The 27,641-nt window shown below is 53.2% G+C and overlaps 10 protein-coding genes across 10 annotated transcripts; 4 read left to right on the top strand and 6 right to left on the bottom strand.

Moving 5' to 3' along the window:
• Positions 1-674: 674 nt before the first annotated feature.
• Positions 675-4,087, top strand: BO80DRAFT_421216 (M1 family metallopeptidase). The gene is made up of 3 exons (XM_025718550.1): positions 675-1,284; positions 1,358-3,728; positions 3,788-4,087. The coding sequence occupies exons 1-3, from the start codon at positions 836-838 to the stop codon at positions 3,914-3,916; spliced, it is 2,949 nt and encodes a 982-aa protein (XP_025580357.1). The 5' UTR covers positions 675-835; the 3' UTR covers positions 3,917-4,087.
• prp28 (mRNA splicing protein PRP28) lies at positions 4,081-10,124 on the bottom strand (the record flags this gene model as incomplete). Its single annotated transcript, XM_025723627.1, has 9 exons — positions 9,858-10,124; positions 9,562-9,777; positions 9,403-9,506; positions 7,550-8,908; positions 7,312-7,372; positions 6,741-7,073; positions 4,665-6,634; positions 4,396-4,541; positions 4,081-4,139 (listed from the first exon to the last, which is right to left on the bottom strand). Exons 1-9 carry the CDS (start codon positions 9,924-9,926, stop codon positions 4,081-4,083), a joined length of 4,317 nt encoding a protein of 1,438 aa, XP_025580356.1. The 5' UTR covers positions 9,927-10,124.
• A 225-nt stretch (positions 10,125-10,349) lies between these two features.
• Positions 10,350-11,296, top strand: BO80DRAFT_397457 (mitochondrial 54S ribosomal protein mL59; the record flags this gene model as incomplete). Its single annotated transcript, XM_025717382.1, has 2 exons — positions 10,350-10,919; positions 10,993-11,296. The coding sequence occupies 2 exons, from the start codon at positions 10,350-10,352 to the stop codon at positions 11,032-11,034; spliced, it is 612 nt and encodes a 203-aa protein (XP_025580355.1). The 3' UTR covers positions 11,035-11,296.
• Positions 11,297-11,310: 14 nt separating this feature from the next.
• Positions 11,311-14,422, bottom strand: hxB (putative molybdenum cofactor sulfurase protein (HxB)). Its single transcript, XM_025716527.1, has 2 exons — positions 13,890-14,422; positions 11,311-13,819 (listed from the first exon to the last, which is right to left on the bottom strand). Exons 1-2 carry the CDS (start codon positions 13,987-13,989, stop codon positions 11,418-11,420), a joined length of 2,502 nt encoding a protein of 833 aa, XP_025580354.1. The 5' UTR covers positions 13,990-14,422; the 3' UTR covers positions 11,311-11,417.
• Positions 14,423-14,650: 228 nt separating this feature from the next.
• On the top strand, positions 14,651-15,129 carry BO80DRAFT_87088 (uncharacterized protein). The gene has a single exon (XM_025724873.1). The coding sequence runs from the start codon at positions 14,683-14,685 to the stop codon at positions 14,935-14,937; it is 255 nt and encodes an 84-aa protein (XP_025580353.1). The 5' UTR covers positions 14,651-14,682; the 3' UTR covers positions 14,938-15,129.
• On the bottom strand, positions 15,071-16,024 carry BO80DRAFT_86928 (uncharacterized protein). Its single transcript, XM_025724871.1, has 2 exons — positions 15,813-16,024; positions 15,071-15,728 (listed from the first exon to the last, which is right to left on the bottom strand). Exons 1-2 carry the CDS (start codon positions 15,885-15,887, stop codon positions 15,204-15,206), a joined length of 600 nt encoding a protein of 199 aa, XP_025580352.1. The 5' UTR covers positions 15,888-16,024; the 3' UTR covers positions 15,071-15,203.
• Positions 16,025-16,663: 639 nt separating this feature from the next.
• BO80DRAFT_86926 (phosphatase PAP2 family protein) lies at positions 16,664-18,774 on the bottom strand. The gene is made up of 5 exons (XM_025724870.1): positions 18,389-18,774; positions 18,296-18,322; positions 17,747-18,237; positions 17,682-17,693; positions 16,664-17,617 (listed from the first exon to the last, which is right to left on the bottom strand). Exons 1-5 carry the CDS (start codon positions 18,451-18,453, stop codon positions 16,887-16,889), a joined length of 1,326 nt encoding a protein of 441 aa, XP_025580351.1. The 5' UTR covers positions 18,454-18,774; the 3' UTR covers positions 16,664-16,886.
• Positions 18,775-19,553: 779 nt separating this feature from the next.
• Positions 19,554-21,514, bottom strand: BO80DRAFT_344745 (acyl-CoA synthetases /AMP-acid ligases II; the record flags this gene model as incomplete). Its single annotated transcript, XM_025715290.1, has 5 exons — positions 19,554-19,891; positions 19,947-20,276; positions 20,349-20,728; positions 20,807-21,098; positions 21,154-21,514. 5 exons carry the CDS (start codon positions 21,512-21,514, stop codon positions 19,554-19,556), a joined length of 1,701 nt encoding a protein of 566 aa, XP_025580350.1.
• Positions 21,515-22,103: 589 nt separating this feature from the next.
• Positions 22,104-23,907, top strand: BO80DRAFT_86915 (Zn(II)2Cys6 transcription factor domain-containing protein). The gene is made up of 2 exons (XM_025724869.1): positions 22,104-22,253; positions 22,307-23,907. The coding sequence occupies exons 1-2, from the start codon at positions 22,147-22,149 to the stop codon at positions 23,811-23,813; spliced, it is 1,614 nt and encodes a 537-aa protein (XP_025580349.1). The 5' UTR covers positions 22,104-22,146; the 3' UTR covers positions 23,814-23,907.
• An 809-nt stretch (positions 23,908-24,716) lies between these two features.
• On the bottom strand, positions 24,717-26,669 carry BO80DRAFT_440749 (uncharacterized protein; the record flags this gene model as incomplete). Its single annotated transcript, XM_025721146.1, has 1 exon — positions 24,717-26,669. The coding sequence occupies one exon, from the start codon at positions 26,667-26,669 to the stop codon at positions 24,717-24,719; it is 1,953 nt and encodes a 650-aa protein (XP_025580348.1).
• Positions 26,670-27,641: the final 972 nt, after the last annotated feature.

The raw sequence follows: 27,641 nt of genomic DNA, 5'->3' as shown, positions 1-27,641 counted from the left end.
GTGCGGATTTTTTTTGGGAGCGACCGGTTTGCTGTATCTATATACCATTTGCGTCTGTTACGGATCTTTCTGTGGTGGACCTACTTTCAACAATCGACCGCATCTTGCTCATCTTATTCTTATCATTTCGTAGTCATTTCCCATTCGTGAATTATTATGGTAGTTAATGCGTTTTGTGATTTCGAGTCATGATTGTTTAGTGATAAATGTCCCAGCCCTCTATGGAAGCCCATTCACCGGGGGAGCACATGGCTCCCTTCATGAGCCCCTCAAACTGGCTGGTGCACCGTCTTGCAAGCACTGCCCCGAAGGACAGCTCGACAGCCAATGCCAGATGAAATGCACCTCGAAACGAGGCTCTGCCACCGGTTGCAGTGAGAAGACTTGCGTGAAGAATGAATGAATCAATCAGAAAAGGGAAACGGGAAAAGAAAAAGGGGAAAAGATGGGCGTCATGTGATGCGGAGAAACCCTACCTGAGAAGCCCTGCTCATTGCCTGATCAGGTTAGGCGTGACCAGGGGAGCTGATTGCCACATCGGGCAAGGGGCGTGACTGTGACAAGTTAGTCATCGAATCCGGGCGGAACCCACCGCCTGCCCGTTCGAGGCGGGCCACCGTCGGGACTCCCGCGGCCTCGACTTTTCCTGCCCGTCCGTCGATGGCTTGACTCAAGGCTTTTTGCATTGTTGTCTGGTTGCTTTGACTCATCAGCGTGGTGGGAGATTGTTGTTCACCCTCAATTGCGGCCTCTCATTCGGTTTCAGTCGGAGTTCCTTTGTTTACCGAGCTTCTTTGTTATCTGGGTGGGGATTGTCCTCGTGTTGATTGTTTCCATGCGTCGTTTTACCTCCGCACGGGTACCGCTGGGTCGGAGCTCAGCCAGCAGCAGCAGAGCGCTGCTTGCCCGATCTCCCCTCCACCACCACCGCCTGGCTGCGGCTGCTGCTGCTGCTGCTGCTCTTCCCCGCCCCTCCTCTTCTTTCTCCTCCGCCTCTGCTGCCTTATCTACTGCCCCTCCCTCCTCGCTCATCTCTTCCTCTGCTTCCTCTCCCTCCCCTGCCCTTCATCGATCCTCCCTTCGCCGTGCTCCCCTCTCCCAAGCTTCCAAACGTTATTGTTCCTATCGCAGGATGTGTGGTGCTCGTCGCGGAGAGGTGTCGGGCTCGACCAACATCACTCACGGTCGTGAGGTCCTGCCCACCAACGTGAAGCCCATCCACTATGACCTGACCCTCGAACCCCACTTCGAATCGTTCACCTACGACGGTACCGTCATCATCGAGTATGTCTTCCCCCCCCCCATAATGCGAGTCGGGATACCCCGCGCCCGGTTGGAAAGCTTACTGTCTGGATAGCCTCGACGTTGCCGAAGATACCACCTCCATCGCCCTCAACTCCAACGAGATCAAGATTCACAATGCCGTCGTCTCCGCTCAAGGCGCCGTGGTGGCTTCCAACCCAGAGATCACCTTGAACCAGGAACAGCAGGTCGCCACCATCAAGTTCCCCGACACGATCCCCGCCGGATCTTCCGCCCAGCTGAAGCTCACCTTCACCGGAGAGCTCAACGATAACATGGCGGGTTTCTACCGCTCCTCCTACAAGGCCGCTGATGGGCAGACCAAGTACATTGCCACGACGCAGATGGAGCCTACCGACGCCCGCCGGGCCTTCCCCTGCTTCGACGAGCCCGCCCTGAAGGCCAAGTTCACCGTGACCCTGGTTGCAGACAAGAGCCTGACGTGCCTGAGCAACATGGACGTCGCTACCGAGACTGAGGTTGCGGGCGGCAAGAAGGCTGTCAAGTTCAACACCTCCCCGCTCATGTCCACCTACCTGCTGGCCTTCATTGTCGGCCAGCTCAACTACATCGAGACCAAGGCGTTCCGCGTTCCCATCCGGGTTTATGCTACGCCGGATCAGGACATCGAGCACGGTCGCTTCTCGCTGGACCTGGCCGCCCGGACCCTGGAGTTCTACGAGAAGGCGTTTGATAGCGAGTTCCCCTTGCCCAAGATGGACATGGTTGCTGTGCCCGACTTCAGCGCCGGTGCGATGGAGAACTGGGGTCTGATCACCTACCGTATCGTGGACGTGCTGTTGGATGAGAAGACGAGCGGTGCCGCCCGCAAGGAGCGTATTGCCGAGACTGTCCAGCACGAGCTGGCCCACCAGTGGTTCGGCAACTTGGTCACCATGGATTTCTGGGACGGCCTTTGGCTCAACGAGGGTTTCGCTACCTGGATGTCCTGGTACTCTTGCAACAGCTTCTTCCCCGAATGGAAGGTCTGGCAGACCTATGTTATCGACACCCTGCAGGGTGCCCTGTCCCTGGATTCGCTGCGGAGCAGTCACCCCATCGAGGTGCCCGTGAAGCGTGCGGATGAGATCAACCAGATCTTCGATGCCATCTCCTACTCCAAGGGCTCGTCAGTCCTGCGCATGATCTCCAAGTACCTGGGTGAGGATGTCTTCATCCAGGGTGTGCGTAACTACATCAAGAAGCACGCTTACGGAAACACCGAGACCGGCGACCTGTGGGCGGCCCTGGCTGATGCCAGCGGCAAGCCCGTGGAGGAGGTCATGGACATCTGGACGAAGAAAGTCGGTTTCCCCGTCGTCACCGTGTCGGAGAATCCCAGCAACTCCACGATCCAGCTGAAGCAGAACCGTTTCCTGCGCACCGGTGATGTCCGCCCCGAAGAGGACACCACTCTTTTCCCGGTCATGTTGGGTCTCCGCACCAAGAACGGCATCGACGAGGACATTATGCTGTCCGCCCGGGAGGGCGAGTTCAAGGTGCCCGACCTGGACTTCTTCAAGCTCAACGCAGATCACTCTGCGATCTACCGCACTTCGTACAGCCCCGAACGCCTGACCAAGCTGGGTGAGGCGGCCCGGGGTGGACTGTTGTCCGTCGAGGACCGCGCCGGTATGATTGCCGATGCGGGTGCCTTGGCTTCGTCCGGCTACCAGAGCACCTCGGGTCTCTTGTCGCTCCTGAAGGGATTCGATAGCGAGGCCGAGTTCATCGTGTGGAACGAGATCCTGACCCGCATCGGTGCTCTGCGGGCCGCATGGCTGTTCGAGGATGGTCCGACCAAGGACGCCTTGAAGGCCTTCCAGCGCTCTCTGGTCAGCAGCAAGGCGCACGAGATCGGATGGGAGTTCTCCGACCAGGACGGCCACGTCCTGCAGCAATTCAAGGCCCTCATGTTCGGCAGTGCGGGTATGGCCGAGGACCCGGTCGTGGTCAAGGCGGCCCAGGAGATGTTCGAGCGGTTCGCCGCTGGTGACGAGAATGCCATCCACCCCAACATCCGTGGCAGTGTGTACAGCATTGTCCTGAAGAACGGTGGCGAGAAGGAGTACAATGTGGTCCTCGACCGCTTCCGCAACGCTCCCACTTCGGATGAGAAGACGACGGCCCTTCGCTGCCTGGGTACGGCCGAAGACCCCGCTCTGATCCAGCGTACTCTGGACCTGGCCAGCAGCGATGAGGTCAAGAACCAGGACATCTACATGCCCCTGGGCGGTCTCCGTAACCACACTGCAGGTATTGAGGCTCGCTGGACGTGGTTGAAGAACAACTGGGATGCCATCTACAAGCGTCTGCCCCCGTCTCTCGGTATGCTGGGCACGGTGGTGCAGCTCAGCAGTGCCAGCTTCAGCACGGAGCAGCAGTTGAAGGATGTGCAGGAGTTCTTCCAGAGCAAGGACACCAAGGTAGGCCCCAATCAATTCACTTCCTTTGACTCGGTTCGTTTTCTCTAATAATGATCTAGGGCTTCGACCGTGCCGTTGAGCAGAGTCTCGACTCGATCCGCGCCAAGGTCAACTGGGTCAAGCGTGACCGGGCCGACGTGGAGTCCTGGCTCAAGGCCAACAGCTACAGCCGTGACGGTAAGCTGTAAGCGCATGATACCCTTACCTGACAACGCCACCGACCGATAGCATTATCAGTTGCCTACCTATCCAATATTTACGGGACAAAGAATTTCCTCAAAATACAAAAGCCATTGGATTCTCCGACTATGTTCGGGGTGTGTATAATAAGAACAGTCTCAAATCAGACAATCTATTCATTTTCTGTTCCCTCGTAGTGTTCTTTGAGAGTAGATGCGATTTTCGCTAGAGCTATAATACACACGTAGTTCGTTGTTAGGCATTAAGCTGTTCTTTCCTCCTTTCACTCTTATCCGATAGACAATGATAGTATAGATAGTAGATAGATAGGTAGATAGAACCAAGCCCTAACCCACCCATCCACCCACCCACCTCCCATGTCCCCTCTCCCTTCCCCCAAAACCCATAATAAAAAAGGAGTAAAAAGGAAAGAGTAAGATAGGGAAGTGAAACTACCACCCTCCCTTTCCCCCAAACCCAGACCCACCACCACCACCACCTCCCTCATCATTATTCGTATTACTCTTCTTTGAAAATCCCCGAGTGGGTTTCGATTGCGCGGCTTCATGTTTGCGGAGTTCTTCGGGGACGCGCGAGATGGGCGATTTGATGAGCATTTGTTTAAGGTCGTACCTGTTTTTGTCACGTAATTAGTATTAAGATGGGCTGAGTGGTGGGTGATAGTATTATGCGCTAGGGGTGAGGAAGGGGAAGGGGGGGAGGGGTGTTGTATAGAAGATATGGGGGGTAACGTACATAACTTCGGTATCTTCATTACCCAAAAAGGTAATAGCGACACCACTTTTCCCAGCACGACCGGTACGACCGATACGATGGGTATAGCTTTCGATGGAGCCGGCCATGTTGAAGTTAATGACGAGACTGACGTCGGGGACGTCGATACCACGTCCCGCCAGATCGGTGGCGACCAGGACGTCGGTGGTACCGTTGCGGACGGAGGCCAGGGCGGCTTCACGCTGGTCTTGGGTTTTGCTACCGTGTAAGGTGACGGAGGAGAAGCCCCAGTGTTTGATTTCGCGGGCGATGGCGTCGCAGTTGCGTTTGATGTTGACGAAGACGATGATGGGGGGCCGGAATTCGCCGGACGAGAGGATGTCGCCGAGACGTTTCTTGCGCTTGTCTTCGCCGGCGACCATCTCGACGCGTTGCTCGACGGTGTCGACGGCTTCGCCGGCGGAACCGATGGTGACGATGGCGGGGCGGCGGAGGTATTTGCGGGCGATGCGTTCGACGGCCGTGGGCATGGTGGCGGTGTACATCATGGTTTGGCGGTAGCGGTCTTTGCCGCCGATGTGTTGGCTCATGGCGAGGGAGTTTTCGGCTTCTTCGCTGTCGGGTTTCTCGTTGGAGACGGGAAGGGCGTCGAGGATCTTGTTGACGGGTTCTTCGAAGCCGAGGTCGATCATTCGGTCGGCTTCGTCCATGATCACGTAGCAGCATTGGCTGAGGACGAGCATGCGGCGCTCGATGCAGTCGACGAGACGACCGGGGGTGGCGATGATGATTTCGGCGCCGTCGCGTAGACTGTAAGCTTGTTCTTCGAACGAGTGACCACCGACGATACTGACGACGTTGAAGCCGAGTGGGGTGGTGAATTTCTTGGCCTCGATTTCGATCTGTTGCGCCAATTCACGAGTCGGGGCGAGCACGATGGCATAGGGGCCGTCGTTCTTGCGCCATTCGAATTCGTCGATGCGCGGGAGTTCGGCGATGTAGCAGAGGAGGGGGAGGAGGAAGGCTGCCGTCTTACCGGAACCGGTGACGGCGACACCGATGAGATCGCGGGATTGCATGGCGATGGGGATGGCGGCACGCTGAATGGGGGTGGGCTCCTTGTAGCCGACGCGGCTGATGAGCTCCATGAGGCGCTTGGGGAGGCCGGACTCGTCCCACGAACGCATAGGGTTAGGGACGCTGCCGCCCTTGGTACTGATGTTGAAGTCTTCCTTGAAGATACGCCAGTCGCGCTCGCGCATGTGCTCGAGCTTCTTCTCGCTCCAGTGCTTGTCGAGCTGGTTGCGTGTGCTTTCTTCCCTGCGTCGACGCTCCATCTCAAGAATCTCTCTAGCGCGAATGCCTCCTGCCTCGCGATCGCGGTCTTCGAGGGCCCGCGCGTACTTCTGTGCCACTGAGTCTGCGACATCGTCGCCGAAGCCAGCCAGACGACCACGGCCATAGAAGTTCGCCTCATGCCGGGTCTGATATAGCGGGTTATAGTCGCCGCTGGTATCCTCCTCGGCGTTCCACTCGAAGTTAAATTTCCGGTCCGTTGTCCTCTTGCGCTTCTTCTTCGCGGAGAAATTCGACGTCTGATCCGCGCCCATGTATCTCTGCTTCACCAGGGCTGCTTGAGCCACTGCCTCATCATCATCCACGACACGGCTACCGCTCTTCCCACTCGTCAAACCAAAAGACATCGACTTCGGCGGGGGCGGCGGGGACATGTCGTAGTTCTTATTATGAGACTGGGAGTGGCGCATCGCCGCCGGTGCAGTCGGAGCATCTGACTTGCGCATAGCCCGAGGGCCGGTAGGAATCGATCTCGCGTCGCCATTACGTCCGTTCGAGCCGACCGAAGGTGAGAGCGTAGCACTTCTATCGCCATTGGAGGCACTCTCGGACTTTAATCTGCGGGTGGCTTCGACTTCTTTAGCCCGCTTCTCTAAAGCGAGCTTTTCTCGTTCCTTCTTCGACAGAAATTTCGGCTGTACACATCATCAAAAAATATCAGCAACATACTCCGTAGAATATCTTTACGAAGCTAGTGGCGCGCAATCCGGGCCGTTTCTCCGAGAATAGCAAGAAACGTACCTTCGCGGCAGCCGCATCAGCTTCTCTCTTTTTCCGCACGAGTTCTTCCACACTCAGCGGGGTGGCGGCGGGTCGTTTGGCTCCCCATCCGACTTTCTGCTTCTTGGGCTCTGTCTCCGGCGGCGGTGCAGGAGGGAGGTCTTCGGGCGGTGGTGGAGGCGCGGACGTGTCTGGCGGCGGCGGAGGGGCGGCGGAATCCTCTGGTGGGGGTGGGGGAGGCGTGGGAGGGCGTTCGATGGGTTCGGGAGGAGGCATGGGAGGGTGCGCCTCTGAGGAACCGTTCATCACGATATCATCCATGGCGGCGGGGTGATTGGGAGCAAGAAGATGGGCCTGGAGCTCGGCGGCGGAGGCGCTGAAGAGACCCGGCCGCGGGACTTTCTACGGCGGTGAGAACCCGCCTTCTGCGCGGTCACGTGCAATTTAGTATTCGAGTCTCGACAGAGCATATTAGAACTGAATTCAAACCTACAAGACATGGAATCACATATGCATGGAATGAGAGCTACCTACGCATTAGAATACAATGGAGACAGTGTCCAAACTCATAAGGTCCACCCAACCGGATCACATCAGATCGTGGAAGAGCAGTCGAGAAGCAGGCAGTCTGCCCGCAGCAGATGCCTTCTCGCCTCTCATTCAACACGCCAGTCGCTTAAAATCGCACACAAATCAGAAGAAATTATTGTTCTACATCAACGAGCCATCAAGGGCTGAAAGAGGGATAAGATACTATCCACTTGACGGGGTTTCAAGTGGGTGAGTGCTTCCGGACCAGCGGTTCGGAGGTGGATACCAATCAGGCTTACATGCCACCGTTAACCGGTGACTGCTGATAGTATGCGTAAGGGTTAGCCTGAGGGGGAGTTGGGACAGCAATTTCCGCTACAGGCGTGGCCTGGGGAGCAGGCTGGGGAGGCTGCACCGCTTCCTCGGCCTTCATCTTAGACACCGAGGCAGGGCCGTGGACTTCACGGTCCAGAGTCATGTACTCCTTGGCAGCATCCTTCGTGCCACGTTCGAGGAGGTAGACCATATAGCTCTGGACCAGCTCTCTGACCACGGCGGCCGGAAGGGTACTATTGGACCGAATGTCTTCAATCACCTTCTTGATCCGCTCGTACTGAACATTCTCAGTGGGGGCACTGGTGGGCTGGTCCAGCTCGAAGTTCAGATAGCTAGTCCAGAATGGTCGGCTGTCGAGGTAGTATTGTTGGTTCTTCTGAAAAACTTGGCGGGCGTCCTCGGAAGAGCCCTTGATCTTCCATAGCAGGCGAGCCCATTCTGCAACCAGCGCCGCCTTCGTAGCCAAGTCTGACTGTGGCGAGTCCAACTGGCTCTTGTACACTTCAATGGCAGCCTCAAGACCGCCATGGCGGCGAGACATGTTCGCCAGGGACACGATCGTCTCGACGTGGTTGGGGAGGTTAATCAAGATGGCGTCATGGATCTCCTTGGCGACATCCACACGGCCGCACATCTCTTCGAAGTAGGCATACTGAAGACGGGTCGCAGGGTTGGCGATCGGCACGTAAAAGCAGCTGGCACGTTGGTAGATACACCGCACTTCTTCCTCCTTGCCGGACTGGCCGGCCATCCACCTGGCATAGCGTTGCCAGAACTCGTCGTAGTGAGCACACGTCACCAGGCATCTTTCGTACAGGAATTGGGTCCGGGTATAGGAGCCCTCGGATTCTTCAAAATCGAGGTACTTCTTCCAGTTGGTGAGCTGGCCCTCATCGAGTTCGGTGACGTGAAAGTACGGGCGCTTGATCTCCGACTCGTATGTCCAGCGTTTCGTCGTCTCGGTCTGGGTCTTGGAGAAGATCTCCAGATGATGGCTGTCCACGCGCAACCGCAAGTCTCTCTCCACCTCAGCCTCTGCCTTGGCACCGGGCGCCACATGCCCGGCGGCAGCATCGAGCTCCGCACGGAACTGGGCCAAGGTCTCGGGGGACGCCAACTCTGTCACGGGGCGGGTCTGAGCCAACTGCCTGTATCTCTCAAAGTACCGAGCATACTGGTGCATGGGGATGTGGATAACCCGGCCCAGGATACCGAAGATCTTATCGTACGCCTCCACGCGTTCCTCGAACTCGATGTATTTGTCCCAGAAGGGGTGTGCAAGGAAGTCTAGCCCGACGCTGCTTGCGCCACGTTCGAAGAGCCTGGAAACAGGAAAAGTCAGTACGAACCAGAGATACCACCATTTGACAACATTCTGGGGAGATGGGGAATGGTGGGGAAGTAGGGGAGTGGCAAGGATAGCAAACATGAGCATGAGATTCCCAATGAGTGCGAGCCCAAACAATTGAACGATTAAGATGGTCAAACTGTGGATAAAAACGTCTGTTCCCCCGTCTGCTTCGAGCGCAGAATAGGTGTCACCGAACACAGATACTGGGATTCTAGTGTCCGTGCAGGGGAGGTGCTTGGCTTCAAATCAACTGTAACTTTCTTCAAGGGGGAGCAAACAGCCTGGAGAAGCCATGGGTGAGAAGTAAACTCCAGTTGAGTCCGGGTAAGGCGAAATCTCACCCGTCAGCGAGGGGGTTGCTGCAAATGAACATTTGCACCACGCGGATCCGGTATCACAACCATGTCCATGCTGCGTTGGTAACGGTTACAGGGGAGGAAAGGAAACCAGCTCTACTATACTTACTCTCGGATCACGTCAGCGTCGTGGGAGGTCTCTGCCTTAAAGGAACAGTAGTTGGTCCATAGGTCGACAGAGGGCGAAATACTAGCGATACCGCGTTCGTAGACCTGCCCCAGAGCATTAGCGACCCAGAACCCCCAGCCAAGATTCTCGGCCACATACCATATCCGCCGCCTCAGTGCCGGTGATGGAGAACTCCAGATCGGCATATTTTTTCCAGTATCCAAACAATAGAGGGAACTTGGCCAGGAAGCGATCGTAAACGTTCCGAACGGTGGTGATGGCCTGGGGGTTGGAGTTGCGGTTAATTCCACCCTCGAGCGCCTCGCCGGCGCGGACCAGCTTCTCCCAGGTCTCGAAGTTATCAGGATCGTCGAGCTATCCAACAGAGACAGCGTTAGCCAGCTACCACAGAGCTCCCACGAGACCAGAGGGCAAAGGATGGAGTCGCATCATACCAACTCAACCTCCAGCTTCTTCAACTCCGCATTCTCCTCCTCGGAGCCTCCATAGTTATAGTCCGCCATTATGTCAGTTGACCACAGGACACAGGAACAGGGAGAGAATCGCCCGGCAGAAGACAAGGGAATCAGGCGACAGGTAAACAAGGCCCAGCGACCAAGAAAGACAGAGAGCAGAAGTAATAAGGCACGTAGCAAAAGAGAGAGGAGAGAGGAGGGAGAACGGGCAACACGGGGAGGAATCGTGAAAGCGAGTGATGGAACTCCAGCCAGACTAACAAGACCTTCCTGCCTGCGTCTGCCGCCCTGGGCTCTTTTGGCTTTTTTCGCCGGACCCGAGCCTCACCCCCAAACAGGCTTAGCGCCGGCCCTGCAATTCTCGTGCATCAAATCACCATAACGAAGTTATCCGGAGAAGCATCCCCAATTCCTCCAACCCTCCAATTCCCACACGTCTACGGTGGTAACTCGCCTCCCCTCCACTCCGCCATGGCCACTACCCAACCCACCACCAGCTTGGTCAACAAGCTCCCCGCGCGTCTCCGCAACTTCTTCGCGCGCTATCCTCCGCAAGTCTATTCCGCGGCCGTCGCACCTCGTCCAGAAGCCCCCGAAACAGCCACCGTCACCACCAACCCCGAGGAGCTCCCCTCGCCCTACACCCCCAACAGAGACGCCAAGGGCTTCAAGCGGCCCGATCCTAAAGAGTTCTCGCCGTCCCGCGCCCTCCTCTACTCCGACCCCAAACACCCCAACCCATTCCTGCCTCGCAAGAACTTCCGCACCGGCAAGTGGTCGGGGCCCCGGTTTGGATTGCGCACACAGGCCGAGTTGGTCAATTTGGCGGTCAAGTATAATGTCGAGGCGTTGCTGCCGCCGGGTCGCAAGTCGACTGAGTACAAGGATACGCGGCGGAATGAGCGTGGTCTGGCGATCAAGGGTACAGGTATCGGTCAGAAGGTTAAGGGTCATAAGTGGGAGCGCACCATGGAGGCTCGTTTGGAGGATAGGCGTAAGGCTATGATGGAGATGCCGGAGATGATTCGGTTGTGGAAGCAGGTGAGAGATTCCGTTTTCGTTTGCCGTGGTTACTGGAGGAAGAATGGTTATGCTGACTCGGTTGTTTTCACAGAGAGGTCACGGTCGTGGCTGGAAGAGCTGGCCCAAGCGGTGAAGGGCTACGCCGTTGGATGTATTTTTTCTTTGGTCTCGAATGGTTTCGGGGCTTGCATAATGTCGCATCTCTTTTTTTTATGTCTTGCCGGGCTGGGGAAGCTGGCTCGGTGAGAGTTTCGATTGATCATTGTCGGGGTTCGGCACGGGAGTTTGTTCTCATATGTATTGTACAAATAGCTTTTTTTCCAATCACGCACATGGAATGCTTGCGTGACAATGGTACTATAGATGTTGAATGCAGAATACACATCACTCAGGTGTCTACTTCGGATACGGATAGAGTACGGGATACATTGTGAGGGTCTACTTCCTCGCTGGATACATTATGGCTCATCTAACTAAGCCAGCCTACCAATGCTGTCCATGACTGATCGTAACTCGTCATTCATGATCATATGACGGGGAGACAACATCTCCCACCATCACGGTCCTCGGTGTGGGGTTGTCATAATCGTCCCACGCATGTCCCGAGGAGAAGAGAGATAGATGTCTCCCAAAGTAAATCTTGTTCCCGCTCTTTCGAGTCTTCGCCAACGTCGAATACGGTTCTTCGCCGCGCACGCCGGTGAGTTGATCGATGCAAACCATCTGGCATCGTTGACAAGATCCTAGCACGTTAAACTGAATGTCTTCCGGCCCGATGCATACAGACTCCCAACGATCTTCTATGTACGGTCTTTCAGTACTCGCACGTTGTGGAAAGTCCTCCGCGACGACGATGTTGGCACGGAACACATCGGCAGCCACGGCTTTCTTTCGGACATTACCGGTCGAGGGGCTGCCTTTGATGGTTTCATTCAGCTGGTTGACAGACGAGCGGGAGATGAGAAGGATGGGGCTTTCGTTGGACAAGAGAATGGGATTTTGTTCCGTTTCTGATGTCGGCGTATCTTGGGGGAATGAACCTGGCATAGTCGGACACAGTGGAGACCTCCTACCACCAGAAGAGCGTTTAGGCTCAGCAAGTCTGGTAGAGGACTGCGGTGGAAATCTTGCGAGTGTACAGGGTACATCAAGGAAGTCGGAGAAGAAGGAAGACACTGCGGGAGATGAATATGCCTGCACAACAACCTGGTCCCCACAGACGGTAGAAGATTTAGAGCTATTTTGACACAGTGATGTAGATACGAGGTTCGTGTTCTCGCGGTCCAGAAGAATCTCGAGTGTCTTCTGCCCTGGTGAATGTACAGGTCCGCGCGTAATGCGTAAAACACCGCGATGAAGATCGATAAATGGTCGTATCAAGGCCATGCGAGGATACCTTTTCTGGTTGAGAGCCGCGCCTGTGCCCTGGTGAATCAAACACCATTCTCGATCCCATGCCAGTCCCTCGCGTCGTACTTCCCAGCGCTGACCGTCAGGCACCTTAAATGCACCGCAACTCTTGATCGGGTATACAGAAAGACTCTCAACGTGAAATCCAGACCGCGGAGCAATGTTGGTCTCCACGGGTGGCACCAGCGCGCACATATTCGGGCTTTTCTCAACGTAGAACTCCTCAATAAAAGCCATGAAAGTGTTGATATCGTTCGAATTGCTCATCGCACCAAGGCTAACTCTCAAGATCCCAGTAGGTCGCCCATCCATGATATCGTGATCATCCCCGCAACGCATTCCCGCGCTGAAGTGCCGGAGCATGTCTGCTCCAGTCCAGTCGAGACTGGCCGCTGTGCCCCCTGGATTACAAAGCGTTCCAGATCTGATTTGTATGCTCCTGACGCTTGCCAGCCTCTCCACTTCAGACTTGCCAATCCATGCGCCTTGGCTGGATTGCAGATTGAATGCGAGAATCGGGCCTTGTGTGGACGGGTCAGTATAGTCTGAGCGCGGTGATCTGTATACATGACAGACTCTCTCCCCGTTGTGGTGTCTCAAAGCGGTCATGCGGTCGTATAATCGCTTTGCTAAAGATCGTGTATGTGATGAAACATTCGCCATCGAGCCGAAAAGACGCTCATGGGTCTCAAATGCGGGACCCAGGGCGATTATATTATGAAATGGAAGAGTCCCGTCTTCCAGCCGTTCGTGAATTGAAGATTGCTTTTTTGCATGCCACTGCGCTCCTTGGGTCAAGACCATATCCACGGTCCCTCCTCCGAAGAACTTCCGCTTGTCGAAAATGTGGCCAGCACTCTTTCGAACAATCAATGCACCGAGGTCCGGAAACCCGAAGATTTTGTAGAAACTGAGCACGGCAAAGTCGGGTGCCGCGGAAGCATCACTTAGATCGAGGGGCGATGTCGAAACAAGCGACGCGACGTCAAGAAGAGTGTAAGTGTTCTCGGCTGAATTCCGTATCCTCTCACACCATCCAAGAGGAAAGCGCCGACCACTCATATTCGATTGTGCAGGGTATGCAAATAGGCGGGGGCCATGCACCGGCTCGGTATCCAGCTCGGAGATCCATCTCTCGACTTCCCCATCTGTCATAAAGCACCTATTGCCAATATCCGCAAGTTCGCGAGCCCCGATCAAGCTTGTATGCGCATCAACATGATATCCATACCAGAAACCTTGCGGCGTCGACTCGCGGAGCGAGTCGGCAACCAACTTAATCGCGGCAGTGGCGTTTGCCACGAAGACGAGATCGAACTCCTCGGGGTCGGCGTTGAAGAAGCGAAGGGCCCTTAGACGAATGTCATCCACGCGCTGAGTCGATAGCTGTGAAGGGGCGGACATAGAATGGGGGTTCCCGTAGAGATTCGACAAGAGGTCCCGGGAGAACGATTCAATCAGAGATTTTGCGTAGAGCGTGGTACCTGCATGGTCAAGATATGTTGTACCTGAGCCGGAGTTAGATTGTGAGCATTTATCGTTAAAGTCACATAGAGCTTCCAAAGCTTCCAAACCTACCTTTGAGCAAGGGATATTCACGTTCCCGAATGACGTCCACATCCTCCAGGTAGTAACGCCCATTATCCACGACGCTTTCATGTTTGTCCCTGCCCGCCATCGTAGTAGACAGTACTCGACGGCATGGACTGCAAGTTAATAGACAGGTATGTTCGCAGGGCGGAAGGGCCAGTTCGCATTGCTGGCGTGGGTGATGCGCGAGGTGGCGACCGCCAAATTACTGGGCGTTCCCTTAACCACTAGTACGATGCAACAGGACGTCCACTGAGACACACCACAACCAGGCCGGTGCCGTGGATAAGATGAAAGTAAGGTTGTCAATAATTGCGTAGAGTTTGCGAAATCATTTAGTAGTAGATAATGTCGCGATAGAAATAAAGCCCCTACTAGCACTATATAGTCCCTAGCCGATAAGGCTAATCGATCGGAGCTTACCGACGGCGGGCTTTCCTCTCCTTCGATGGCCCCGACGGCTAGTCGCGGACAACTGCAACGCTGAGGTCTTGGCTGACAAAAGCTGGGATCGACCAAATATCATCATCATGAGCATTCGAGTGCGAGGGGGTCTGGCTGGTACATAAATGCCGGGGAGGAGACACTACTAGGTGGCCACCGGCCTGAGCAAATTCAGCCCGACCAGGCCGGAGCTTCCCCACCTTTGCGTTGCTTATCGAAGGCGGGGACCGGCCGGGTCCGAAAGTGGTGGTGGTTCTGAGTTCTGACTAGCAGTACTACTCCGTGACTATGACTCTTACGTTTGTTGAATCAAACGCTCCAAATTTCTGTCGATCATATGAAAGCTCCTGTGTCATGTCTGAAATGTAGCAGAAACTGTAACTATGTATATATACCTCTCTCCCTGATCCTATCTCCACACAGCACAAATAGTAGCTCCCAGAACTGCCAGCCTATGATCGTACGAGATATCAAAGAACGAGCGTCTAGCAAGCGCATGGTCAAATATCATCTTTCGAATAGTAAATCTGATCAGCAACTGCCATGCAATGGAAGAACAGGCTTAAGAGCATCGTCAAGTAGCACAAGATAGTGTGACACAAGATGTGGCACAATTCAAGACAAAAGGCTTTGTTAAACAAGAGCTAAATGAAAAACATTATCATCATCTGTATGGAGTAGTTGTGATCATATCCCATCACGAAGCGAGCCACTTGAGGCTTGCGCGGTCAGTGTCCGTTCTTTCGTTCATCTCATTGAATCAATTCTCTTTTCTTTTCTTTCCTCGTTGCATATTATCCGTTCAATCATTAATCAATATCATTCCATCATATCCATTGAGTCGTAAAAGCCATCCCTCTACACCACGTGCTGCTGCCGCCGACCCGAGCTGCTGTGGCGCCGGTGGCCCCGTCGACTGCTGTGACTTCTCCGACGGACAGTGGTCTCCTTGACAACAACCTCCGGTCGCCGGTAGATGGCGAGTGCTAAAATGGCAGTCCAGAAAAAGAACACGACTTCGATGATCCCCAATGCAAAGCAGGCCTTCAGCATCGCACAGGTCTTGTTGATATGGAAGGACAGAGGATTGCCGGATCGGTAGCCATAGTATCCGAAGGGGCCAAGTGAGATGTACACTGAACCTCCATCCCAATGGGAGCAGGTGGCTCCAGCAATGAAGCGCAGCTCGTAGACACCCGCGATAAAGGCACCGAAGAAGAGTAGATCAACGAAAGCGACGAACATGGCAGAGCGCTTGGTGGTCGAAAAGCGAATCAGGGTGTCGATGCACCAGAAGGCTGCAATTACGCTAACGATGAACAGAACAAGGATGTAGGCAGGGGTAATCTGGTTCGCATTGAGGTAGCCATTGACGAAATAGGCCTGGAATTGGTGCTGTCAGACAAAGCGACTCGTGGATTGGGGGGAAGTCATGCGAGGATTAGGTTAAGGTTGGAATGCACATACCATCATTCCAATGATCGGGATCAGGAAGATAAGCTCCAGAATGCGGTTGCAAATGAAGAAGAAACTGCCAATCATCTTGCCTGATTGACGCAGATTGCGATTTGACCTCAGAATGCAGCTCAAGTCCTAGGATTAGTTGCTCCGGGGAGTCCAGAGGCATAAACAGAGGTGGTAGTTTGGGCTGGTCGTGAAGTGGCTATAACGTCATCACACGAGGTACGTGGATTGGCAGGGTCGAGAACGGTCACGAAAGGATCTGACTGAGTCCAGCACCGTGGGCAGGGCACCCGGTCGACAGAAATCCAGGCGTTGCGCCGGAAACGTATAGAAAGGAATTGGTTAGGTGCCGATCAACTGTCGCCCAACTCAAAGGCATAACCCGTCCAGTTACGTGGTAGAGCAAGCAAGGCACGGATGATGCATCCAAACCCAAGGCAACAGGGAGGGGAGATGCAGAAGAAAAAGAACCCGACGGGGATGGATATGCGAGTCGGAGGAAGACAGAGGAGGCTGGGCGATTCACACTGCGGGGTGGCTGGGATCCATTTGTCCAACCAACACCGTTTCAGCAGTTCAGCAGGCCAATGCCCTGGCCGCTTCAACATGAGGACCATTTTCTCACCAATCATCACGGGCGAGACCCTCCTCTCCACTCTGATAAACGATCATCATCATCATCAACAAGATTCTTGATCCGTGTTTACCTTACCGTGCCCTGCCCGACCGTTGCCATAGCTCAGCCGTGGGTGGGGCGGGCGGCCACGAGGGCCTCGAGCCACGGTTGAGCGCCCTTCGCGCCCAGGAACCGGAATAGCGCTCGCATCTTACATCTCGAGCAAAGTGGTGAAATCTAATAATAGCAGAAGCAAGGAGAGAAATATGAAGACGTGCAACTGTCTCTCTGCACGGTGAGTGAGTACAACGGCCTATTCTACCGCAATTTCTTCAACTTCAGTAGGCCCGCCCCGTTTCAAGATAGATCCACTATCCAAAGATCTAGATGCGACGAAACAAATCTATGAACTGGCAACAAGAACTCCGTACACTCATATCCAAGCGTTCCAAAATCATGACTCAGGCTTCGCGATATTGCATGTCTGTCAGATCCCGTCCTCTGTCCGGGGGAGCTACTACTGCCCCCGATGGCGCGTGGGCAGTGGTGGCTCCAAGTACGACCTGTGGTGTTTGGGAGCGGTATGCCGTGTCAATGTCGTATCGCGACGAGGGCTCACCCAGCGCCGAATTCTGTGTCCGCGTGTATCCAGGTTGCATTTCATAACCACCAGCAACATCCTCACTGGAAGATGACCACGCCCCGTCCTCGTCGTGTCTCCGATAGTTGTACACATTCGTAGCGTAGGGATTCGATTCCGGTAGGAATAAGGGCCCAGCGGGAGCATCATCCGTCGCCGTCCGCTGGGTGCCTTGGTGCAATCGCTCTTCCTCGATATTTCTCAGAGCGGCAGTGCTTCCATCGGTACCCGCCAGAGGAACGGGATCGGCGGGTGGCACCGGCTCCCTGCCCCACGTCCGAATGGGATATGCGCGTCCCTTCTTCCAGGGCTCGCTGAGAGAAGGGAAATACTGACGGTAGGAGATACAGGCGCAGATGATCCCGAGGAGCGATCCACTGATGACATCGAAAGGGTGGTGCCTTGCATCCATAATACGGGTCACCGCAACAAGTGTCGCTGCAAGACAAGGGATCATAACCAATAGTGTCTTCCAGGCTTCGCCTCGGTTATCCATGATATGCAGCTTTCCACTCAGCCAGAGTGACAGGTAGAATAACCCAGCAAATGATGCTGCGAAAGAACGTTAGTCTGCAATGCATGTTTACCACAAGTTTAAGGGTGGGGCTTCTCTCACAGCTACTATGTCCTATCGTTGCGGATTAGCATGAGACACACTCGGGATTAGAAGAGCTGTCATACCTGAAGGCCACGAACGAAAGCCGTCTTTAATCAACGCATGGTCACCCGTACAGATGGTAGAGTTCGACAGTCCAGGTATTGCGTCCTCACTTCCTGCGCGAGGCTGACACCGATCGATAAAGTCAGGTCTGGGTTTCCCACAAGCATTTTTCAACACCTGAGTAATGACAAAAGTCAACCCTTGTGAAAGCAAGAGCCCCAGGATACCACAATTGAGCTCCCACAGCCGATCCTTCCACCGGTACGGACCCGTGAAATTCCTCTTCCCGGACACCGGATGCTGTGTTTTATGATGAGAGAAGAGCCCGTCGATAAACAGCGTAAAGACGATAATAATGATTAGAGGCGCGAGGCCGGAGATACAGAGAGCTTCCTGGATGGTTATATGTTCGTGGACAGCATAGGGATATTGAATGGAAATGTTTCGCAATGAAAAGTGCTGGTGAAACGGCTCAATGGAATCGAGAACATAGAAGCCTCCAATACACGCACTATCGCAGTGGTCATTAGCAAATGCCGCCGCATGGGCTGTCCATAGTGAGCACAAACATAAGGATAACATAGTCAAATATATATCTGCCAGGAGCGCATCACATTAGCAACGCGACAACATTCCTATCCTTGGCGGGGATTGATGCTCACGAGAGAATGACCCGCTGCTTCAAGCGCCGCTTGGAGAAGGGCAGCTTGTCGGGAAGACGGTCCATCGGGTCAGGGTCCACTTTAGTTGAGACACAATGCAATAGTTGATGGTCCTAGTGTCCTCTTCTTTATATCAGGAGCATATAATATTCTGGTAGCTGTCCTAGAGCGCTTAATGGGCCTGAAAAGAGCAGATTGACGCGACCGGAGTGCGCGCAGAAATAGGAGCACGTGAGGGTGTGGCTGTAGGCAGCTGAGGTGTCAAACTGCAAGCTGGAGATCTGCCCGGCAGCGGCAGGACAAATAAAGAACCCTGGAGAATTCCCTTCACAGTTGCCTGCCAATGAGAATAAAAGGTGGCGAAACACGGGGCATTGGGCGACTAAATACGGGGGGAGTCTGAATACTCGTTCATCGCTGCCTGCGCCCTGCAGCTCTTTGGCTGACCCACCTGGACAGTCGACAAGCCCCAGGGTACTCCGGACATTGGCTCGACCGTTTCCTTCCAAGTCTCCAGGGAAAAAGCCTAAATTAAAATGACATTAAGATCGACCTGGTGCTCGGATGAACAAGTCGCGATTGAAGCGATGATTATCAGATTGAGTGTATATAATTATCAAGCAAGGCAGTGTAAATCGCGTATTGAGTTGTCTAGAATTCCGAGTGCATGATGGAAGTACGGTGTAGTTAAACTCACTTGAGCATGACAGCCTGTCTGTGCCGTACCGCATCTGTTATGAGACACAAATACACGCTGGGCACTGCGCAGACGGCGTGTATCACCTTTCAATACAGATGTACTAAACTGCATGATTAGGTAAGTCTGGTTCGTTCCCCGCGATTCCTGTGTAGTTCTTTCGCAGTCTCTCTCCCACCATGCTGGAATGCACCTTTGAAAACCCCGGTCGGTCAACTTTACTAGGCTAAGTGGCTAGTCTTGTCCGTGAAGACTGCAGAGAGTTTAGTTCTATTCTGGTCTCAAACAAGCACTAGCGGTCCATCCACTAGCAGCTAGTCACCCCTCCGGTGGCGTAGTCCAGGACCACCACAAATGACCAATGCGTCGGTAAGAATAGGCGGGAATTGTCCTTCTTCTCTGGCTCAAATTTCGGGGGCAGCCTTGTCGTGGGGTGCATCAATGCAGGGGAGAAAAAGAAGGGCCCATTTACCCCGACGGCATTCTCTTCGCAAGCAACTGGTTACTCAGTTCCGCCACTACTGACCTCTTGATCTTCCCACTTTCGGTGACGGGAAATGCAGTGGGGATGCCTTGGTCCCCTAGCCAGAGTATCCAAGACGGCGATTTCTGGGACCCTAGAGTCGTCTGTACCCAGTCTATGATCTCCCGGTGCGATGGGCGGGCCTGATCTAGCGCCGGCTGAAGAAGAGCTGCTACTTCTTCTCCCAGACTCTGGTGTTCGACTCCAACGACACAAGTTTGTGAGATAGCAGGATGCTCGTTCAGGCGTTCTTCGATCTCCGCGGGATAGATGTTCTCCGCCCCTATGTAAGTTGTCAGTCTGGGTCTCATCAGGCCATCCTGCATGGCATTATATACCGCGGATGATGATATCTTTGATCCTCCCCGTGATCAAACAGTGACCATCGTCATTGATGAGTGCCACATCCCCTGAATGCATCCAAACAATACCCGACGCGTCTGCTTTGAGGGCCTCTGCGGTCTTCTCCAGATTTTTGTAATACCCTTTCTGGACTAGATAACCCGCTATGCATAGCTCCCCACGGACCCCTCGAGGAACAATCTTTCCTGCTACGTCGATAATCTTGGCTGATGTGTGGGGGAGCAAGGCCTTATGGATCACAACGCCATCTTCTGGCTGACTCGAGGCCCGGGACATGAAACTGATAGGCGATGTTTCGGTCATTCCTATACTATCTGGTTAACAACACGGCCTCGTGTGATGCCAATCAGATGCTGACAGAGTTCATAGCTACCTACCATAAGCCACTGTCAGATCTTCGAACCCAAATACTCTTTGCATGTCTTTGATCAGCGCAGCTGGGATTGGAGCACCTCCAATCAGACCGGTTCGGATGTGGATTGAACCAAGATTGAGATGGCGGTATCTCTCCAAGAGAGCAATGAAGATAGTCGGCACTCCATGGAGACCCGTGCACTTTTCCTGGATGATAGATTGGAGCACTGCTGTAGGATCGAATGTTGATGACGGGTACACAACCGTGGCTCCATGCGTAAGGCAAGAGAGAAGACCAATCACAAGGCCGGATATATGGAAGAGAGGATAAGGACAGCAGACGACGTCCTCGGGTGTTAGTTGTAGACGGTGGCCGATTAGGTTACTGTTGTTAATTACGTTGCTGCTCATGCAGGGTCAGTATGAAGCAACCCAAAACAAAAAAGCTAGGGAACTAGAGATGATTTGCTGGTGTCCTCACCTGTGAGTCAGCATGGCAATCTTCGGCGCTCCGGTGGTGCCACTGGTGAATTGAAATGTACATGTCCGGTCACTGTCCACGTCATCGCTCATACTGATCTCCGGCGTCCGACTCGCGTGAATGACGAAGTCTTCATAGAGCCGGTACTCTGAAATTGGACCATGTGACCGAAATAGGATGATCTCCTTCAGACCCGGAACTTCGTCCTTCTCCATCAATACCTTAATGTCTTCCAGATATGATGCTAGATCCCGATTGCCGATATGCGATGAAGTGAAAAGCATCGAGCATCCTGTTGGGTCAATCAATCCTTGAGTCCCATCCAGTCGGAGAAGAACACTGCTTACCGGTCTCCTTTAACACATTCTGACATTCTATAGAGGAATACGCGGTGTTGAGTAGCACTGTCACAGCCCCGATCCGCGTTGCCGCTAGAAATACCTCTACATATTGTACACAGTTGCCCGAAAAGATACCAATTCGATCTCCTGCGAGAACTCCGTGCGCCAGAAGAGCTTTGGAGACAGACTGAACACGGGAGTTCAGCTCATGGTAGGTGTACCGGACACCTTCGGTTGGGAAGACGACAGCTTCGCGGGCAGGGTACTTGGTTGCCTGGTGGTTGAGCAATTGACCAATGGAGAACGGAATGAGTGCTGGCTCGGAGGGGCCTTGGATGAGGGACAACGATGAGGCCATATCTTGCATAATTTCTCTTGCCTATCGGAGGGTTATGATCCTAAGCCAAGATTCGTGGTGACACTGGGATTAGTTAGAGAGCCAAAACCGGCGGGGTTCGCGGTTCACGTGTGCTTATGGCAGATAGGAAGCAAACATCTTCAACAGGCCTCCCGGGTTGGGGGGTAAATTTGTGACACTTTTGTCTATGACATATGTTGAGACATGCTATACTCCACCTTCTACGCCCGGGGCTAGGAGGGATATAATCCTTTTGGCCTACGTAGTTCCTGGCAAGATACTCTGTTGCAACGGGAGTCGATAGGCTAGAACGTTACGTCCCCGCATCTGACATGACTTACTCCGTTGCTTTCTAGCATGATGTAGCTACCTCATCTACAGTCTCAACCAATATAAATGTCTGTCTAGCCTAGAATTGCCCTGGCTTGGGATAGAGGGGAGAAGTACTTAAGTATTCATCAAATTGGGTGCCTGAACGGACTGGTTGAGAGCCTGAGGGATTCATTCCGGCCATCGCCAAGCTAACGCCAGAGAGGCTAGTGGCGAGGATTAATAATGTGTGAGTTCTGATACTCTGACAACTAAACAACCTCCTCAGCCCCGGTATTCACGACGGGCAGGTATCATCTTCTAACTTTTAGATGAAGATATTAGACCCAATGGACCCCCGCGGCAAGACGCCAAACCCTGCGCCCAAGCGCTCTCGAATGTTGATCAGCAGGGCTCGGACTGGTTGCCTTACTTGCAAGTTCGTCCTTCTGTCTAGTCTGATGAGTGGCCGTGGCTGATACCTGGGATAAGGACAAGGAGAGTCAAATGTGACGAGCAAAAGCCGGTCTGCAAGCGATGCATTGCGGCGAAACGCCATTGCGCTGGCTACCAGAAGCCCCCGAGTAATCCGCCTAAGCCATTCCGCATAACGTACTATGTACGGGACCTCCCGTCCTCCATCAGGGCTTTGCACCGCCCATTAGAAGATCCTCAAGATCAGCGTGCGCTCGATTACTTTTTCTTATGGGGCAATGCCTACTTTCCTAGCGATTTAATGGAGCCCTTGAGCCGTGATGACATCCTTTACGAGCCTGCCTTGAGGCATGCAATGATCGCCATGGGTAGGTTACACGAGATATATCGCAATGGTGAGGTTGGCGCTTCCAAAAAGGTGCTAAGCGTGTTCGCAATGCAGCACTATGGTGAAGCAATACGTCGGCTTGTTCTGCGTGATCCAGACACCGCTAGTGATCCAAGCCCTGTCTTCCTGGTAGCCTGTTTTCTGTTTGTTTGCCTCGAGTCCTCCCAAGGACACGTGGAGGCCGCACTACGTCACCTGCGATCCGGCTTCATGTTATTCCAAGAGGCAAGACGGTCTGGAAAGCTGCTGATAGACTGCGAGCCCATTCTCCGCTGGCTCTTCACTCGACTGATGTGCCAATTGACGCATTTTGACCCCAGTGATTGCGCACGGTTTTTCGGGCTAAATGGAAGTCAGTCAAAGCCCCAGGTGACTTTCATCCATCTCGAAGATGCTCGTATACAGTTGGGCAATCTCATGCAGAAGATGATCCACAGAAGGTATCTTACAACATCATTTGGGGTCTCCACTGGCCCCAGACAGCAGGTCCTTGTGGCAGATCGTATGAAGACCCTCTTGGCACAGGAATTGGCCGAGCTGGACACCTGGATTCTCGCCTTTAACCATTACCTGAGTTTTGGTATCTCGAGCCACGACACCGGTGACTATTATGTCCTAGCGATCTGCAGCTTCCTCTTGAAATTCCGTCTTATGGCCGAGTCTCGGGAGACTGGGGAGCATTACGAGAATGACAGTCTAGATCTCAAACACACTCTGGATCTTGGACGTACCCTGCTGAGTGATAGTAATATTTTTGGCAGTCCGCCTCGATCAACTACAGCCAGCAACTGCCGGCCCGAGACTCAGTACTCCTTGAATCAATTGCTCGAGACCCGAGCTGCCGGCCCTACGGCGATAATGCAGTCACATACACCCACGAACCCTCACTTCTTATTTCTCGGCATTCTGTCTGCTCTGTCCGTCGCCTCTGTACATGCTCCCGACCTAGTCGTACGTCAACAGGCGCAGCAGATGGTTCAGACTATTTGCGAGAGCCGAATGGACCGGAACTCGTGGCTAGCTTTCAATCTTGCCAGTTGCCTCTCCTATCCGGAAATCCCGAATTCTTACTATGATACAGATACCCTCTATGGGAATATCTCTGCACCTGAAGCTCCTTATTCACGCGAATCTAGCCGACTGATAGCGCTGCTTGCTGATCTCGGAAATCTCTGAGAGGCACTGTCTACCGACATTTTCAGGCCTTCCGCCAATGAAAGATACGATCGACTGTTTCCAGGCTTATCAGTCATCTATTACCGCCCCAGAATTACAGTCTAGTGTGCTGCAACTATACCAGCTCCAGGTAGAGACTTGCATCGGGACTACCAAAACCGTTAATCCAAAACGAGTTGGCTTGGGTTTAGCGCTCCCTGATAACTATAGATGGCAGGCGTTGCGAGTCCAGACGGTGCATTCCCTCTCTATTTCCCACCTTGGCCATTGTTGCACAAATATGGAGCTTAGACTGGACTAAATGCCTCATCGGATGAAGTGACATGTCCCTGATTCCTGCTATAAGAGGGCCAGAATCACCCCAAGATAGGAATCTCGGAAAATCGTACAACCTATTTATCCATCGAATACATCCCATCCGGAACCCCCCGACGAACTCGTCCCCGGAATGGTCTATGCCATCATCAACTACTTACAAGAGACCGGTCTTCTCTGACAAAGTCCGCTAACTGGCCGGCCGATTGGTCAGAGAAAATGCCTGATGTCGCCGACGGTATCGAAGGATATCGGATCATATGAAGCTGCAATGGCCTTTGGACACCGCGAGACTGTGAGAATTGACTTTACTATTCTATGGACGCGCACATCACCATATGAAGAGTAAAATGAGATGTATCGCTAGATCCTAGATAACAAAGCATTAAAGGTGATGATCTAATATTCGGATCCACTACTATCTATAAACTCTAAGATCTTCAAAGAAATGACATAAATACAGTAATAGTGATATCATCTGTCGAAGCTCCCGGCCCCCCTCTTCATTATGAGCAGATAGAGTCAATTTCGCGTTCTAAAAATGGCAAATAACCCCCTTGATCTTGAGAATCCTCACATGTATTGACATCAAACGCATCCCTGGTCTGGTTTATCGAGTTCAAACAAACACCGTCTATCCAATGTATCCGAGCAACGCCGAACGAACCCATACCTCACTCCGAGGATTAAACAAGCCCCAGCCCAGATCAGAAAAAAGACAGCAGGAAATATAGCAGGGATCACACCGGGAATAAGGACCCTTCCGGACCTCGAGGATGTAAGGTTCGGGTTGGAATAAGCGTTCCCGAGACTCGACACGCCGTCGTACATTAATTGAAGAGCGTCCAGGGCGTGAGCTAGCATGACAGATCGTCGGAGCTCCTCTGCCTGGAGGAACCCTCTGTAGAATACTGAGTTGGAAACTGTTATGGGGGGAGCTAGATTGATTGAATCGTAGAATCTCAGATATTGACGGCGGAGTATGTTTCTCACGGTATAACCGAAGAGTGGGGCTTGGGCTTCCTCTTCGTCCCAGTTGAAATCGGGAGGTGCTGTTTTCGTAAAGTTGTGGAATGAACTGGTTTTCGCTGAAACATCTGCGAACCCGAGGGCTGAGAGGCGAGTGCATCGTAGACCAATTGGGGGGGCTAGGTATATAAATTTCACCGAGTCAACGGGAGACACGATATCATCGAGCACATGGTCTAGTGTACCGTAGGCTTCTAAGAAAGTTCTGTTGCTGGTTAATGTCCCGTTGGGAAGCTGAATGAAAGGTTGTCCCATGCCTTGCACTGGCACGTCGATGTGCACGTCGAACGGGTGTTCTCGATAGGCGGCTTCTTTTCTCGCTTGCCATATAGCTAGTTCTAGGACATTGACAGAGCTGAGCTGTGTCCCGTCGTATGCAGGGTCAGATGAATTGCTGACGGCCATCTCCATATAGGCAAACAAATTAAACGATGATAGAGGATCTCCAATGCTGCTATTGGAGACGTAAACAGTATTATCCAGAGAACCAACAGACACCTCCACATCCGTGCTCTGTCCCCGTGTGTATCTGTATGAACCCCGTCCAATGTTGGCCACTTTGGACCGGTTTGAGATAATCGTAAACTCAGAAGCGTCGCGCACTATCGAGCAGTCGTATCCCACATGCAGCCCCCATGCGTGACCATCGATGGGTGTTTTCGCCTGCGGACCAACGAAGAGCTCCGGTGCCAGTTCTTCGAGAGGGAAGCTGTTTGGGAGACTGTGTAGGCCAGTGATCTGATCACGCCGTGTATAAGGTGGCGTATAAAGAATCCCGATTCCGGGAAGGTTGGCCGAAGCCCCCGTCTCCCATCGACTTCGAGCCCGGGTGGTGGTTTGGAATGGCTGTCGGTTATTAAAGTCTTCCCACCTGCGGCCAATCACCATGGGTGCAGCAGACGAGTAGATGTATCCATCCGTTAACTCCATGCAGAGACCTGAAATTGGGAGGGCGACAAACGGTAGCAAGCTGAGAGCTGATAGTAGGTACCACAGGCGATCGGCCTTGCTTTTCTTGCCCTGGAGCAATCGGCCCAAGCAGCCTATCCAGCCATCTGGTCCGCTCCAACTGTTGCCACTGTGCATATAAAGGGTCTCCTTGTCCACAACGCTAAACCGGCGACTTTGAAGCATCGCCACCTCGACGCCAGCGAGTCCATATTTGGACCATCCAATACCGAAGGTACAGATAACAAACCATAAGTAATACACCCATAGTTCTGAAATATAGGCATATCTGACCGCGGGATCGGCGCCTTTTCGCAGAAGCACTAGCCATATGACCACAAAATAAGCAGCCACGAGAGGTGGAATGAAGACAAGAACGATGCTTCGAGTGTAGAACCGAGTCATCAGAGATCCTTGAGATAATTTCGCGCTTGCCGGTCTCATTTTATGAACATCAAGTCCATTGCTGCTGCTGTTGCTGCTGCTGTTGCTCCGATCGTCGGGGTCGTGCTGTATCAGCTGCTGGGTTACAGTCTCTCTTTCACACGGTTCTGTATGGGCCATGGTTGCTCTTGCAAGTTGAATACCGCTGCTTTCAAGTTTTGTACACACGGTCCAATCCCACGCACACAATAATAAGTATAGGCTCGCCTTTGGTACCTCAACCTCGTCGTTATGACGAAAAATAACAATAATTCGGGTAGCTATATCTCAGAGGACACATGACGAGGAAATGCCCGACTTGAGGGTGCTTCGGAACTGTTCAATAGTGAGCAAAAGTTCTTTATAAATTTGGATCAACTGCCCAAGAGCCTCGTTGTCAGACTGGCAAATGCCCCTTTCAGCAATAGGGAGCTGTAACCGATCGTATCAGCCCATCAATGGTTACACTGATAGTGTCAGAAGGGCGACGCGACTGTGAAATCTTCTGTTTAACGACTCTGGGGGCCTTAAAGGTCGAAACAAGCCACCTTAAGTCTTCTAGGGCTGTGCTGATCGACTCAGCTACCTTTCAGAGACAGCGCAATTTGAGTAGACAGGCCAGGAGCTTCATATGCTCCAATATTTGCCTACTAGGTGATAACATACCACCTGAAAATTTCGACAACAGGAGCCAGCAGTTTGATAATAGTGAACGTGCCTCCCGCCAGGCAATCGCTCGCAACCCTCAGACCCTCCGCACCAAGTTCGTTCAAGGGTTCCATGGCGAGACGCAAACTCGCTATTTTCATATTGATATCTTCTTGGTAGTTGTACTTCGAAGTTCCACGGCCTGGCCTGAAGGATCCTAGGTACTATATCCGTCATCCAAAGGTCCACATCCATCAAGTGCGGGGCTATTACAAGTCTCACCCTCCTAACAGGGAGTAGCTGGCATGAAAGGCCGAGTTCGTAAAGTCATTCCGGGATACTGCAGATTGAGAACAGGCCCGCATCATTAACGAGGAGAAATAGTGCTGCCTGAGTCATTGGTGTCACAGAGGTTCATGTGCGCCCTGCACTGCCACTCCACTCTATGACGGAAATAGAAATTGC

This window comes from Aspergillus ibericus (assembly GCF_003184845.1).
Source record: "Aspergillus ibericus CBS 121593 unplaced genomic scaffold BO80scaffold_2, whole genome shotgun sequence".
Classification (NCBI taxonomy): Eukaryota; Fungi; Ascomycota; class Eurotiomycetes; order Eurotiales; family Aspergillaceae; genus Aspergillus; species Aspergillus ibericus.
This window is presented reverse-complemented; position numbering and strand designations above follow the sequence as displayed.

What these genes read in the sequence shown, in the direction of transcription:
- BO80DRAFT_86928 (XM_025724871.1), bottom strand. Translation starts at nt 15,887, where the DNA reads ATGATTGGCAGTTTCTTCTTCATTTGCAACCGCATTCTGGAGCTTATC. An exon ending in TCCCGATCATTGGAATGATG is followed by an intron (nt 15,729 to 15,812) that starts GTATGTGCATTC and finishes CACCAATTCCAG; the next exon opens with GCCTATTTCGTCAATGGCTA.
- hxB (XM_025716527.1), bottom strand. Translation starts at nt 13,989, where the DNA reads ATGGCGGGCAGGGACAAACATGAAAGCGTCGTGGATAATGGGCGTTAC. An exon ending in TGAATATCCCTTGCTCAAAG is followed by an intron (nt 13,820 to 13,889) that starts GTAGGTTTGGAA and finishes ACTCCGGCTCAG; the next exon opens with GTACAACATATCTTGACCAT.
- BO80DRAFT_86915 (XM_025724869.1), top strand. Translation starts at nt 22,147, where the DNA reads ATGAAGATATTAGACCCAATGGACCCCCGCGGCAAGACGCCAAACCCT. An exon ending in ACTGGTTGCCTTACTTGCAA is followed by an intron (nt 22,254 to 22,306) that starts GTTCGTCCTTCT and finishes ACCTGGGATAAG; the next exon opens with GACAAGGAGAGTCAAATGTG.
- BO80DRAFT_421216 (XM_025718550.1), top strand. Translation starts at nt 836, where the DNA reads ATGCGTCGTTTTACCTCCGCACGGGTACCGCTGGGTCGGAGCTCAGCC. An exon ending in GACGGTACCGTCATCATCGA is followed by an intron (nt 1,285 to 1,357) that starts GTATGTCTTCCC and finishes CTGTCTGGATAG; the next exon opens with CCTCGACGTTGCCGAAGATA. An exon ending in TCCAGAGCAAGGACACCAAG is followed by an intron (nt 3,729 to 3,787) that starts GTAGGCCCCAAT and finishes ATAATGATCTAG; the next exon opens with GGCTTCGACCGTGCCGTTGA.
- BO80DRAFT_86926 (XM_025724870.1), bottom strand. Translation starts at nt 18,453, where the DNA reads ATGGACCGTCTTCCCGACAAGCTGCCCTTCTCCAAGCGGCGCTTGAAG. An exon ending in AAGCAGCGGGTCATTCTCTC is followed by an intron (nt 18,323 to 18,388) that starts GTGAGCATCAAT and finishes CGCTCCTGGCAG; the next exon opens with ATATATATTTGACTATGTTA. An exon ending in TTTGACTATGTTATCCTTAT is followed by an intron (nt 18,238 to 18,295) that starts GTTTGTGCTCAC and finishes CCACTGCGATAG; the next exon opens with TGCGTGTATTGGAGGCTTCT.
- BO80DRAFT_87088 (XM_025724873.1), top strand. Translation starts at nt 14,683, where the DNA reads ATGAAAGCTCCTGTGTCATGTCTGAAATGTAGCAGAAACTGTAACTAT.